Consider the following 13,593-nt stretch of genomic DNA (forward strand, 5'->3'; position numbering starts at 1 on the left):
CGTTAAACTTTGCAGGGCCGACGGGCCGGCGGCCAGAGGAGGCGGCTGGCACCCCGGGCGCGGCCGGCCCCTCTCGCTCGCGGCCGGCCCCTCTCGCTCGCTGCCCGCCCGCCCCCTCCCTTCATCCCCGCGCTCGCTCGGCACAGACTCGGCCCCAGCCCCCTCCCTCCTCCCGCTCGCTCCTCGCGCGTTCGCTCGCTCGCCGGCTCCTCCTCACTCGCCCGCCCGCGCCCGGCACAGCTCGGCCAGAGCGTTCGCGGAGCTGAGCGCGCGTCCGCCCGGGGGGCTCCGGCGGCTGCCCTGGCCCGCGGCCCCCGCCCTGGCTCCCGCCTTCCCTTCCTCGCTTGCTGCCTCCCTTCCTTCCGCGGCTCCGGTGCCCTCCGTCCGCCTGGCATCCCGCTGCTCCGTGCCCCCCGCAGCCACGATGCCGGCGGCCCGGCCGCCCGCCGCGGGACGCGGCGGGATCGCGCTGTTCCTCGCTCTGCTCCTGGGAAGCCCCGCGGCAGCTCTGGCAGGAGGTAAGCGCCGGAGGGACGGGGCAGGGGAGGGGGCAAAGTTGCCGCGAGTGCGGGGCAGCTGGGGGTCCTGGATGGCCGGGACGACTCACATATCATCTGCCGGGATGCGGAGCGCGGGCGGCTGCCCAAATTCGGGACCCGGAACCGCGTCCCCGGGCTGATAGGAGTGTGGAGGCGGGGATGTGTCTGAAGGACTCGGGCGCTTTCCTGCTTTGGCTGCGGGCTCCCTTTCTGCCTTCCTGGCTATGGAGCTGACTCCTCTTTGCAGCCCCAGAGAATCTCCTTGGAGTGGGGTCGGGTCCAAACCCCAGATTCCCGGAGCTCTCTGCACCGCACCCGGGGCTAGGTGCCAGATAATTCTCACCCTTTCGAGGAGAGGACGACCGAGGGGGTGCCAGTGACCCGCCCTGCAACTGAAGACTAGACTCAAACAGTGCGTCTGGGGGTCGTCACCGTGCCGCGCCCTCCCACTCTAGGACCCCATGCCTGCTTTTGGTTCAGGCTGCCCCTTGGGACCGGGTTCCTCGACCGATCCCAACGAAGTGTATGGAAGCCGAACTTGGGTGTGGCTTTCGCCTAGAAGCCGGTGGAGGGGGCTCAGGAGTCTCAGAACTTAGCGGGGGAGGGAGAGGAGATGTTAGGTCACAGGCGGGAACCTGAGCGGACTCCCCTCTTTTTTCTCCCCGTCTCTCAACAGTATTATGAATTGGCGGGGGGAGGTTGTTAGTTTCACACAACACGTGCTCTTCGGCTGGGAAAGGGGCAAGATCCAAGTTTAGCGGAGGATGGCGGCCCCTCCTTCCCAGACCTGGAGCCGCACCCTCTCGTCCACCTGGCTGAGGCCCCCCAGGAAAAGTTGTGTCGGGTGGGTGTGGGTGGAGGTTCCAGATGAAGAGCTGAGTACAGCGCCTAACTCATCCAAAGCTAACCTCAAGAGCTTCGAGGGTTAGATCAGTCCACTAGGATACCCAAGGGCGGAGAAAGGCGTTGGTAGACCACCCGACCTGGCCTTTTGAAAGGTCCAACTCCCTTTCCCAGTAACTTGCACCTCACGTGGGAAATAAACAGGCAGTCGCAGGGTCTGCCCAGCTGACGACAAGCCAGAGGGCGCACGCTCTGTCCATCTGGAGCCCCGTCTCTGGTTTGGACTGTCTTGACCCCGAGTTAGGGGACAGGCAGTGCCCCTTCTCCCTGGGGAGTTCTGGACGCCTGGCTCGCACACCTGCGTTCAGCACCGAAGGCCGCGGACAGCTCTCCACTCGTGGGCCCAGGCTCTGGATCTCGTTCCCTTCAACTCTTCCCCACCGCCTGGAGTGCCCTCCTCAGCATAAATCAGGCATTTTATCCCCCACCCCCTTCTCTTTAAATGTGGAGCCCAGAGTGCAGACCAAAGGAAATAATTCATCACTTTTTGTTTAACAAAGCATATCATTAAAGAACCCCCCTTTTATGAGGCCATAATATTCACAATTTACACCGGGGCTGGACAGTTTCTCTGGGAAAGATGGGGGAAGAGAATTGGCTTAAATAAATCGTTTCCACCGCAGCATGCCCTTTCTTAATTAGCTGTCTTTTCCAACAATGGCTTGGTGGCCTTGAACAGAGTCCAGATCTCCCTCCCTCATTCCCCTTTTGAATCTGTGTTGTGACTAACACACACAAAAAGAACCTGAAGCTAGTCAGTGGCTTGCTGGCTTTTCTAAAGTGATTGTACCTCTGAGGACTGCACTCTCCAACATACCACCCTCCAGGAAAAATGTCTTAATGGTACATATTGAATTGTCATCCAAGGATTTCACATCCTGCTTCCTTCACCGGTGGCTTCAAACACAAAATGTGTGTGCGTGTTTTAATTTTTAAGACATTTTATATTGTTTTTCCGACTGCTTGACTCTATAGCTAGCCAGCATATATTTTTAATTAACTTCAGGTCACCGCCCAATTAAAGTCAACCGGTGTACTACTTCAGAACTCATTAATAATGGTGTGGTTCTGACTCCAACACTCTGAGTCATAAGAAGAGTGTAAGGGTAGCCAATGAGCTTCCGGAAACCACTGACCTTCCACAGTGAACGTGGAACTCAGCTTCCACGGATGTCGGATGGAGAACTGTTCATCTAGTTCAGTGTTGAAAACTAGTCCTTGTGTTTTCAGTGCAGTGAGGAGATTTGTAAATACAGTACTTGAAAGAAACTTGTTGCTAAATTCTTATGCGAGTCACGTGATTCTCTGGGCCATTTTGCTGCAAGGCATGGGTAAGTATAAAGTATAACTTGTTTTTAAAGAGGCTTCTTATTGTCTAAGATACGCACACGGGGAATAATTGTAACTAAGAGCTAAGACTGCAGAGCCTGAGTGTAATTTCTTTTCTTTTTCCTTGAATTAATAAAGTAAATGCAGTATTGCTCAGTGAGATTCAGATTTGCTGTTTCCCCCCAGTCTCTAATGTACATTGTTGTTAGATTCACTTAAACACTATTTTCATTATAAATCAGCCTTTTTTTTTTTTTTTTTTTTTTTGTCTGTGGAGTTTTGCCTGCCCCTGCTGGGGCCGTCTTACTGAAACCTGAGGGATTCTTGCGTTCACGTGGCTCAGTAGGACATTAGGAAAATAGTGTTACATTCATTTCCTCCCTCTTCCAAGGCAATGGGATATTTCCTGATTAGAATGACTTGTCTTCTAGTTTTACAAGTTCATTCCTGCTCTTCAAAAAGCTATTCAAAGGGGCTCAATTTACTGGTCCTCGTATTTGGTCCACAGTTTCTGCAACCAGCATGCCATTGGTGCAAACCTCCACTTGGGGCGCTCAAAGCTACAGCTGGTGCTTGAGGGCAAAAGAGGTGAATTCTGACCTTTGCAACGACCCGATGTGTGCAATGCCAAAGGTCAGTGGAATAGAGCTCTCCTATTACTAAGAGAAATTATTTGATGACGCTTGACACATACAGTGAAAAAGAGAAAAAGAAAAGTGAAAAGAGGGAGAGAGAATGCTCTCCAAAAGGCATCATTAGAATACAGGGTCCGACTGCCCTTTTTATTACCAGTTTGTGGTTTCCTTTATGGAGCCAAATTGCAAAATGCCAAAGAGTCCATGACAAGGCCATTCTGAGGAGTGTGACTGAGGTGGGCACTGGAATTAGATTTATAGGGTCCTGGAAAAGAAGTATGTGGCTTTGGACTCAGAGTGACCTGAGTCAGGTCCAGGTCTATTGTTTATGAATGTGTGACCTTCTGCAGGATGACCTTCTCTGAGCTTCCATTTCCCCACCTGTGGAATGGGGGTGGGGTGGGGATTAATGGCCCCAGCCTGGAAGGATGGTGGCGTTGATTCCATAACAGTTCTAAAGCACCTGGCACGCAGTAGGTGCTTAAGTAATGTTTACTCCCTCCTCGTCCCTACTTTCCAAAGAGCAAATTGCCCCCACTAGTGGGTGCCCAGAAAGTAGATCCTTGAAGTTGGTGTGAAGGAAGTGCTGGCATAAATATCCAGGTAATTTGGGTTGGAGGAAGGGTGATGAGTAGCTCCTGGAGAGAAGTTTTCATCACCTGGTACAGACTCCCTTTCTTTTCAAACTCTCACGCTGTATCTCTTTGAACCTCAGTATTACTGCCAGGAAGCAGAGTTCATTGTACCAGAGATATGGGATAGCAGGATAGTGGTTGGAAAGAAAACAAAAGAAGAGAGCCTTTTCTCTAGACAATTATCTATTCATTCATTCATTTGACATTGACCAAGCACTTGCTGTGTATGCAGCCGGCCCCGTTTTGGGTGCTGGAGACACACAATAACATGATGAGGGCCCCGTCCCAGTAATGGCAGCCCAGCAAGAGAGGTCTGCAGGTAAATTATCAGCGTCCATGCCATGTGATACGTGGTTCGCGAGGGGGATGGCCAAGTGCGGGGATCCTACAGGTGGGCGTGTTTAATTCTGGCCAGAGGTAATCAGTGACGGCTTCCTGAGTTGGTAGCATTTGAGCTGGCCCTCAAGGGATGCGACAGGTACCAGCAGCCACAGGGGAGAGTTGTGTGAGGGGGCAGTGAAGATCTTGAAGGAGGCTTCACTCTCGGAACACATCCCACACCTGTGGAATTGGTGCGAGGGAAACAGGAGAGAGTGGGCAGGCAAGGGAGGCAGGCAGGCACGCTCACACGTGAGGAGAGAAGAATCTCGGAGTGGCGCATCCTCTTTGCAGTCCCCTGGACTTTGCAGCACCGAGTAGTTCAGAGCTGGAACAAAGGCCCGGGAGCCGCGGTGCTCACTGTTGTCCACTAGAGGTTGTGATGGCACCGACAGAATCCTCTCCGAAGACAGGCCGGTCCAGATGCTGAGTGCAGACGGCCGCGCACAGCCCTGGGTGAACAAATGCTGCTTTACTGGATCTGCGTGTTTAATCCTCTGGTTACTGTAGTTCTTCAGAAGCCCTTTAGTAGTGGTGAAGGTGGAGTTGGGGGAGAGAGCAGGGCTGCTTTTAAGGGAGGGTAAAAGGATGATGAGTTGGGACGAGGTCACTGGGTCCATGTGACATAGTTTACTAGCTCATGGCCAGGACTGGGTCTTAATGTTGAAAACAGCACTTATTGAGTGTTGATTTTATTCCAAGCCTGTGATCAGTGGCTTATGTAGATTTGTTCAGAGTAGACACTGTTATTGTACCCATTTTACGATCGGGAAAATTGAGGCACAGAGAGGTTAAGCAGTGCGTCGAAAGTCATAAAGCCAAGAAATGGTTGCAGTCCAACCTCAGACCCAGGTCTAAGCCAGAATCCTTTAACGCCATGCCCCACTACTGCCTCTTAATTCCTGCATCCCCTGAGCTCATGTGCAGAGTCTACGGACACAGGTGAGGGGCCAGTAAATATGTGTCAGGTGTGTGTTGGATGTGTGCCTTATGCCTACCACCCTTTCTGGCACATCGTAAGCACCCAAGTAAAACTGGTCAAACTGAAGTGAGTCGTAGAGTGAAATAGGCTACAATTAATGTGTAGACAATTAGTTTATAATCATTATATCTAATGAGCACTTAATATATGTCCACCCCTTACATGGCTTATTTTATTGAAATTTCACAGTTTCTTTCCATTTTGTAGATGAGGAAACCAAGGCTTAGAGAGGCTGCTATCATTTCAGGAAACTCACAGTTGTCAGCTAGTAAGTTGCAGAGACAGGATTTGAACCCAGGTAGTTTGGCTACTGAGTTTGTGAGCTTGACTGCTGGGCATAGTGCCTTCCAACCTGGGTCCTGTGTATTTGCAAATGAAATGTGTAATAAAGATGCCTTCACTGTTACATCAGTGTGTAGCTAGGGTGGGTGAGTTCAAACCCCAGCTCACCCAACTCCAAAGACTAGCAGTCAGAAACCCAAATCAACTAGGATTTTCCCAAGCTATTAGTAACTCTCAAAAACAATGAGCGGTTATCCTTCCCAGGCAGGGAAAGAATTCATGAAAGAGGGTGAGTGATACAGCTGGTTTGTTGGTTGATTTTGAAACTGTGGCTGTTTGTAATTTTGCATTTTTCTGGGCTGCTGAGCTGTTAATGGAGAACTCACAGTGTAGAAGATTGGTTGCTCTAAGCCCCTAAGTTCAGGACCTACGCTCAACCATCTCCTAGCCATGAGCCTCAATTTTCCCATCTGTAAAATGGATCCCAGTAACCGTTACCCCATACACAAAGCCATCCTTGTGGGGCTGGGCACCTCCATGTGTTTCTTCCTGGGCTTGTTATGAGAGAATGACAAAATGTAACACTGCTATCTGTCATTGAGTGTGGGCTCCTCTGTGCCAGAGGACTGTCCAAGTGCTTGCTCTGTGTTCATTCATTTGATCCTCACCCAGCCCTCTCAGATGATGTCACTAACTAGGTGTTACCGATGAGAAGACTGAGTCTTAGAAAGGTGCAGGCGCTTGCTCACGGTGTCATGGGCAATGAGTGATGGAGCCAGGATTCAAGTCCAAGACCATTTGATTCCAAAGCCCAGGTTTGTTCTAGATGCTAGGGTATGAGTGTCTCGGTATTGCATAGCAATGGGTAAATGAAGAGCTGATGTAAACCCAGAAATCAAGGCAGTTTGACTGGCCTCCGGGAGGAGACATGTTTACTCATCCAGTGGTAAATGCCAGCTTCTCACAGCAGATCAGTAAGAGGAGAAACAGTTCATCCCAATCTTCCGTACCTGCTCTGACGGCATCTGGGTGAAGCATCCTTCTGGTCTTACTCATGCAGTTCCTTGACCCTGGACTGTCATCCTAGGAGATTGTATAGATGAAGGAGTTCAGAGAGGACCAGATTAAATTCCCAGCTGGCTGATTTAGCAGCATGATCTTGAGCTATTTGCTTTAGTGTTCTGAATCTATTTTGGCCTGATATATAAAATGAGAGGGTCGTGTCTGCCTTGCAAGATTGTTAAAACTAGTCAATGTGTATAGTGATGTATAGCTTATAGCAAGCGATCAATAAAAAGTTGCCATTATTGCTAGTATTTGTTACCTGGCGAACTTCTATTCATCCTTCAAAACCTAGTCCCTAATTATCTTTTTCTGTGAAACCTTCCCTTGCCTCTCTCCTCTTTATACCACTTATGAGTGATCTTCTGCCTCCCCCCAACACATTTTATTCCTCTATTATGAGCAGCTCATGCACTGATAATGCATGTGTTACTGGTTTACATGCCTTCCTCCCACTAGACAGTGGACTTTTTGAAAACCTTAGCCGAATCTTATCATTTCTCTCTTAGCCTGTCTCAAACCTAGTGTAAGTGCTCAGCTCATTTACTCTGTTCAGTTAACTTTCATCTTCATCTTAGTCACAAGGAGGTGGAGTCCTGAGATCTGAAATTAATTCCTGACTCTTTCTGCTACATCTGTGTAGTCTCAGGCAGCCTGTCTGAGGCTTGGTTCCTCATCTGAAAAATTAGACTAATAATAGTGTCCTACCTCATAGGACATGGGGAAAATCAATGAGATAATAGATGTGAAATCACTGAAGACTTCCACAAAGAGGAAAAGGATAAAGAAAAATCAGAAGATGAGGAAGGAGAGAAATACACTTTGTAAAGAGAAAAAAAAAAAAAAAAAAAAAACTCTGTGCAGACACAGAGCCACAAGATGGACCATTCAATGAGTGCTTGCTGAGGCCATCTTTCTTTCCAAAGGGAATGTCCATTGCAATGATTTACCCTGTGGCTTCACTCATTTCAAAATAGGAACTTTCTGGACACAACACTGGTTGTTGTAGAATCTGCCTTCTCTTGGGTCCCTGGCAGCTGCAAAAACAGCAGATGCCCAGCTGAAAACGGGGAAAGTGTAGCAAAGTGATTAAAAACCCAGGCTTTCGAGTCAGAATGACCTGAGTTTAAATCTGTTGCTTTTCTTCAGATGCGTGACCTTGGACAAGCAGCTTTGTCACTCTGAGCCGGCATTGGGCCTCGCCTGGTGGTGACGGTCTATTCTCTGCCCACTTCCCAGGGATCTAGTGATGGTCAGGGGCTTGGTATAGAGAAGCTTTGCCAAAAAAGTTGACAAGCTACCCTTCCTGGGGTCTGTAATATTAATCAGATCATAGCAGATCTATCAAGCTCCCCACCTGCCTCTGTCCTCTCCCTGATATTTTCATTTTGTTGAGGAAAGAGACTCAAAGACAGAAAGGGACTGACTTACTCAAGGTCCCGCTGCGAGTGAGCAGCAGAGCCAGGATTTGAACCTCTGACTCCTGTCTTCTCACTCCCATGTAAAGTGACTTCCCCCTTTTGCAAATGTTAACCACTCTTTATCAAAACAGATTTAGAAAACAAATTTCTTCTGTAGAGCACAGGGAACTATATTCAATATCTTGTAATAACCTTTAATGAAAAAAATATGAAAATGGAAATATGTATATACATGCATGACTGGGACAATAATTGTACACCAGAAATTAACACATTGTAACTGACTATACTTCAATTTAAAAAAAAAAAAAAAAGAACAAAGGAGTCCCAGCTCTCCTCAAGTGTATTTTCTGAGACCCAAGGAGATGTAACAATAAAAGCCTTAAGGGCATCTGTCTCCATTAAACCAATGGCATCCATACCCAAATTGGATATTTATATGATGTGGCTGTGGGAGAGGGACCACATAAAAGGAGCTTCAGTAGAAGCTAAAATCAAACCACAGCTCCCTCCTCTGCTGCCTTGGCACCTGTATCTTCAAGGCACCAGTGGACCAGCTTGCACCTGGGAAAGCTGCCATCTAAGCAGATGGCTCGAGTCAAGCAGGCAAGAGTAAGCCATGGAGGCTCAGGGAGGTGCAGGTCCCAGGCCAGGTGGCCCTCCTGCGCTTCCTTGCTCGCGCCATGGGTTGTAGAGAGTGGTTGATTGAAAAACCCAGCAGGGGTGTGGGGTGTAGAGAGCCAGGGAAGGGTCGTATGAGGCATAGATGATGTGGTCAGGGCCAGCTTTGGGCAAGTAGGACACAGAGATGATGCAGAGGCTGGAGGTTAGAGCGAGGTGGATGGGTACAGTCTAATTCGTGAGGTCTGGAGCCTGAGACAAGTCGTAGAGGGATGAAGGGGGAGTATGAGCCACCAGGAGACAGTTTCCTTGTCTGGCCTCACCCGTTCCCAGTTGAGGGTAGGCACGTGCCAAAGCTTGGCATCATAGATCGGTGAGTTCAGGATGCCGAAATGAAGCGTTGGCCCAGGACCAAGAGCCCCACTGGACAAGGCAGTGGAGCATAATAAAATGCACAGACACTGGAGTCAGAGAGCTATCGGTTCCAACCTGTGTCGTCTTAGACAAGTCACTCCACTCTGAGATGATGGTGGGGGTGAGGGGGGTGGTGATGATGACGGTGATGATTTGTTGCTGCTGTTGTTGTTATGCTGAGCTGATTCTCAAACTCCCAGATCAGTGCTGGCTTCCAAGAGAAGCACCGTTATTTCTTTGGGCTGTACAGAACAGAGATTTGCTCAGGATGGCTCAGGAATAAGAAGGCTTGCTCAAAGAATACCTCAACTATTGGGCCAAGGATGTTCCAGGGACCAGCTACTGTCTCCATTTCTCTTTCATGGCATCTGCTTCTCTCTGTGCACCTGTCGCCTCTGGCTCCCTCTCCATTGCCTGCCTCCTTCTGCTCACTCCCCATAGGTGGCCCTCTTCACGTCTGCTTACATGTGGGTCATCGTGGCTTCTCCAGCTCCAACTCCCGTGGGAGGGATGTGCTCCCTCCTACAGTAGCCATTAGTCACATGTGGCTATTTACTTTTAGATTTGAATTAATTAAAATTAAACTAAATTAGATTTAAGCACCTCAGTCCTACTAGCCACATTTCAAGTACTCAGTAGCCATGTGTGGCTAGTGGCTGCTGTGTTGGACTGCCTGGAGAGAGAACGTTTCCATCCTGACAGAAAGTTCTAGATCGTGGCAGTCCCGACAGACCTCCTAACACTCAGACTCTTGGTGTTTCCTGGTTCAGGTTCCTGAGAGGAATGTGGCTTGTCCTGCTCAGGCGGTGGGTTGGCTATTGGCGTTTGATCCAGTCATCTGTGGCTGGTGTGATAGGCGCGCACTGGGCAGAACCCGGAGCCATTCAGGTCTGTACTTTGGGTTGAGTGATCACCGCTAGTGGCATTTCTCACACTTAGTCTGCTGACCTCGATAAGTTACTTCCTCAACCCTTTTAATTGTGAGGATGTGGCTCTGGAACTCTTTTGTCGGTGCATCCATATTCATGAAGCTGTGGTCTCACTGATGAATGCACCCAGGATTGCTGGGAACTCTCACAATGTGTTGTAACCGTTGATTTGTTTCTCTTCCTCACTGGACAGTGAGACCCTTGGGGCTAGAGGTTGGCCCTTATTATCTCTCTATTCTCAGCTGTTTTGTTGAGTGGATGAGTGAATGAATGAATGAAAGGAAGAAAAGAAAGAAATGCATTTGATGGTCATGAATGACTCAGATTTGGGGGGTCAATGGTCATGAATGACTCAGATTTGGGGGGACATAGGAAAAACATTTGTATGAAATGTAGATCTTCACATCATTTGGGTAAACTTAGGAAAAAAAACATTTTTGGGCAGAAGTTTATGAGAGGGTCCTCAAATATGGTGCATTTAGGCATTTCAAGGTGCTCCATTCTCCTCGAAAATCAAGCTTGGTTAGAAAATGAAGAGAAGCTTCGAGATAGGGTCCCAGGAGCCCTCTCCATCCTTGGGAAGGTTCTTCTGGAAGGACAGCAATGCATTTAGAAGCAGTGAGGGAGGCCAGTGGGAAAATAGGATATGCTTTTTCAAACATGTGGTTCTATGCATGGTTTTAGTAACACAGCTATTATATAAGATTGTGATTTCTCCAAAGCTTTAATATTATGGAGACAGAGGGAGGAGGTGTTTGAATGAATGTATTCAGAGTGAACTTTCTGAGAATGGTGGACTCAGCCCTGAATTAGGACTGAGACAGGCCTGAATGTGAGTCCCAATTCTGCTGTTTATGTGCTGTGCAATGCTAGAGGAAGTCATCTTATCAACTGAAGCTTCGGTTTCCATCTGCAAAATGAGAATATAATGCTTCCTCTGCCTCCCTCCACAGGGTGGATTATGAGAATGCAATGCATATGGCCCATTCCCTGCACAACTGCAGGAGGAGCTATTCATACTGCAGTGTATGTGAAAGGTCCCCAGAAGTTAAGCAGTGCACAACCTATGCAGCTGTACTTGGCAGCCCTGGATACAAAAGTGCACCAGGAAACTATAAAGCGATTTGCACATGAAGAGGGTCAGTGTTACTCTCACTTCTCATTCCCTAAAGACTTCTGATCAGGCCTCCCCCTCCATCCCCCTCTTTAAAGCAGGTTTACCAAGCTAATTTGGGGCCAACCACCTTGGAAATGAATGCAAAATATGTGGAATCAGGCCTAGTTTTCCAGGTCTTCAGAAGGAAAATTTGCCTAATTTATGGCATAAATCAAAGATGATATGCTGGGGCTAATTTGCATACTTTAAGTTGAACTGGGGTTAAAAACAACATTTTGTTGTTGTTTTTAAAGGAAGCTTCAGACCCATCTTGTTCATCCACTTGTGTAAGTTTAGACAAATTATTTAACCTCTCTAGGCCTCAGTTTCCTCAGCTGTAAAATGAGAATGACAATGGACCCACATCATAGGATTATATTTAGGATCCTTGAGTTAATCCTGTAAAATTTAGAGAATAGTGGTTAGTACGCAGGGTAGGTGCTCAGTAATTATAGTAACAGGTATAATATGTAACATGTATCATCATCATCATCATCATTAATTCAACATGTATCTAGACCTACAGTTGATGTAACAAAAGAATCAGAAAGATGCCGTATCGCTGTGTAACCACATGGAGTTATTTCAAGCTCAGGACCTAGACCCCTGTAGAAATAGCAGGTGTCTGGTACTAGGACACATGAACAAATGGGTTATAATCATCATGAATCACTTCCCCACGGGTGCATGTGTTTGAAAGCCATTTTCCCCTTCTGGACAGCGAGGTCCTCCAAGGCAGGGAATATATTGCACTTGTTTCTCAGTCCCCACCTCTCAACAGTGCATCTCCAGAAAAACAGCAGTTCAGTAAATACAGAGTTGTTGGTTGAATGAATGCTGAAGTGTAATCATTCTTAATTAGTGTGGGGAAAATGTTTACGAGTAACGTGGGTGCTAATGCATAGTTGTCTTCATCACAGACGAAGAACTCTTCAAGTCTGTGTCACCCACATCTGGCTCAGAGGAAGTGACACATTGGACAGTCTAAAAAACTTCTGGGGTCCCTTCCCTAATGCCTCGCCTCCCCGCTCCTTTCCCTCCGCCTCTGCCAAGGCCCCAGGCTGGCACCCCTGCTATGGTAATAAGCCTGTACTGTTACTAGTTTTTGTTTATGCATCTGGCTTTCCCACTAGGGTGCAGGAAACTCGCAGATTCAACTACAAACAGCAAATATTTCATGAGTGTCTGCTATTCAGCTCTGGTCCAGGCACTGGTACCAAAACAGTACCAGCCCTCAAGGAACTTACCCTCTGTGGTCTTTTACTTACTGATCAGCGCATTTGTTCATTCAGTTTTATCCAGCAAATATCCATTAATTGTCATACCTGTGCTGGGTGGGCTGCATCCCCTGCGGTGATATTTACATAATCAATAATTTGCATAATCAGGTGAAAATGATGGCCTTACCCCTGCAATGAGAGAAAAAAGGTTCAGCTTGTCAGTGTGTGATAATAAACAAGGCAAAGAGTTTCCAAGGAACTTCAGGATATATACTGTATGCTTAAAAAGAGAGCCAGGGACCCTGAGAGCATTTATAACCTCTAAAGAGCAGGAGCTGCATGGGGAGGGGGGAGTCCCTCACATTGCCTTTGGGGCATAGCCAGAGCCAGGCACTTTGGTCTGACTCAACATAACTCCTTGGCCTGCACTAGCCAGGAAAGCCACCCAACCAGGAGTCAGAGATCTGCATTCTGGAGCTGACACAACTGCCAAAGATGTGCTGTGTGACCTTGGGCCCATTGCTGTCCCTCTCTGGGCCTCAGTTGCTCCATCTCTACATTAGTGGCCTAGGCTGGGTCAGGTGTTTCCCACAATTGTGGATTGCGAGTTAAAATCCCACGGAGAGCTTTTAATTAACAGACACACGTTACTACATACAAAATAGATAAACAACAAGGACCTACTGTATAGCACAGGAAACTATATTCAATTTCTTATAACAGAATGGAAAAGAATCTGAAAAGAAAATATATATCTGTATGTATATGTATACCTGAATCACTTTGCTGTACGCCTGAAACATTGTAAATCAATTACAATTCAATAAAAAAAATTTTTTTAAAAAGAAAAAACTAAAATAAAATCCCATAGGGAGCTTTCAAAGACGCAAATACTCAGGCTACACCTCTGCTTGCTGCCTAGGAAGCTCTACATACTGCCTCCGGAGATTTCTGATGCATCAGCGAAGTGCGCCTGAATTGTCTGACCCCTAAACCATGACCTTTTTTGATGCCTATATTCATGATAACTATGCTTGCATTTCTATGCCAGGCACCTCCCACTATATCATTTAAGCCCCATCAGAGC

At 47.7% G+C, this 13,593-nt stretch overlaps 1 protein-coding gene across 2 annotated transcripts in view; it reads left to right on the plus strand.

Moving 5' to 3' along the window:
• Positions 1-223: 223 nt before the first annotated feature.
• SEZ6L (seizure related 6 homolog like) overlaps positions 224-13,593 on the plus strand; it is a 159,349-nt gene continuing 145,979 nt past the window's right edge. For both annotated transcript variants that reach the window (XM_074356146.1, XM_074356147.1), the window contains exon 1: positions 224-518. In XM_074356146.1, coding sequence (XP_074212247.1) covers positions 425-518 — 94 coding nt within the window. In that variant the 5' untranslated portion in view covers positions 224-424. The remainder of the gene's footprint in view (positions 519-13,593) is intronic.

The sequence above is a fragment of the Camelus bactrianus genome, chromosome 32, assembly GCF_048773025.1.
Source record: "Camelus bactrianus isolate YW-2024 breed Bactrian camel chromosome 32, ASM4877302v1, whole genome shotgun sequence".
In the NCBI taxonomy this organism is placed as follows: domain Eukaryota; kingdom Metazoa; phylum Chordata; class Mammalia; order Artiodactyla; family Camelidae; genus Camelus; species Camelus bactrianus.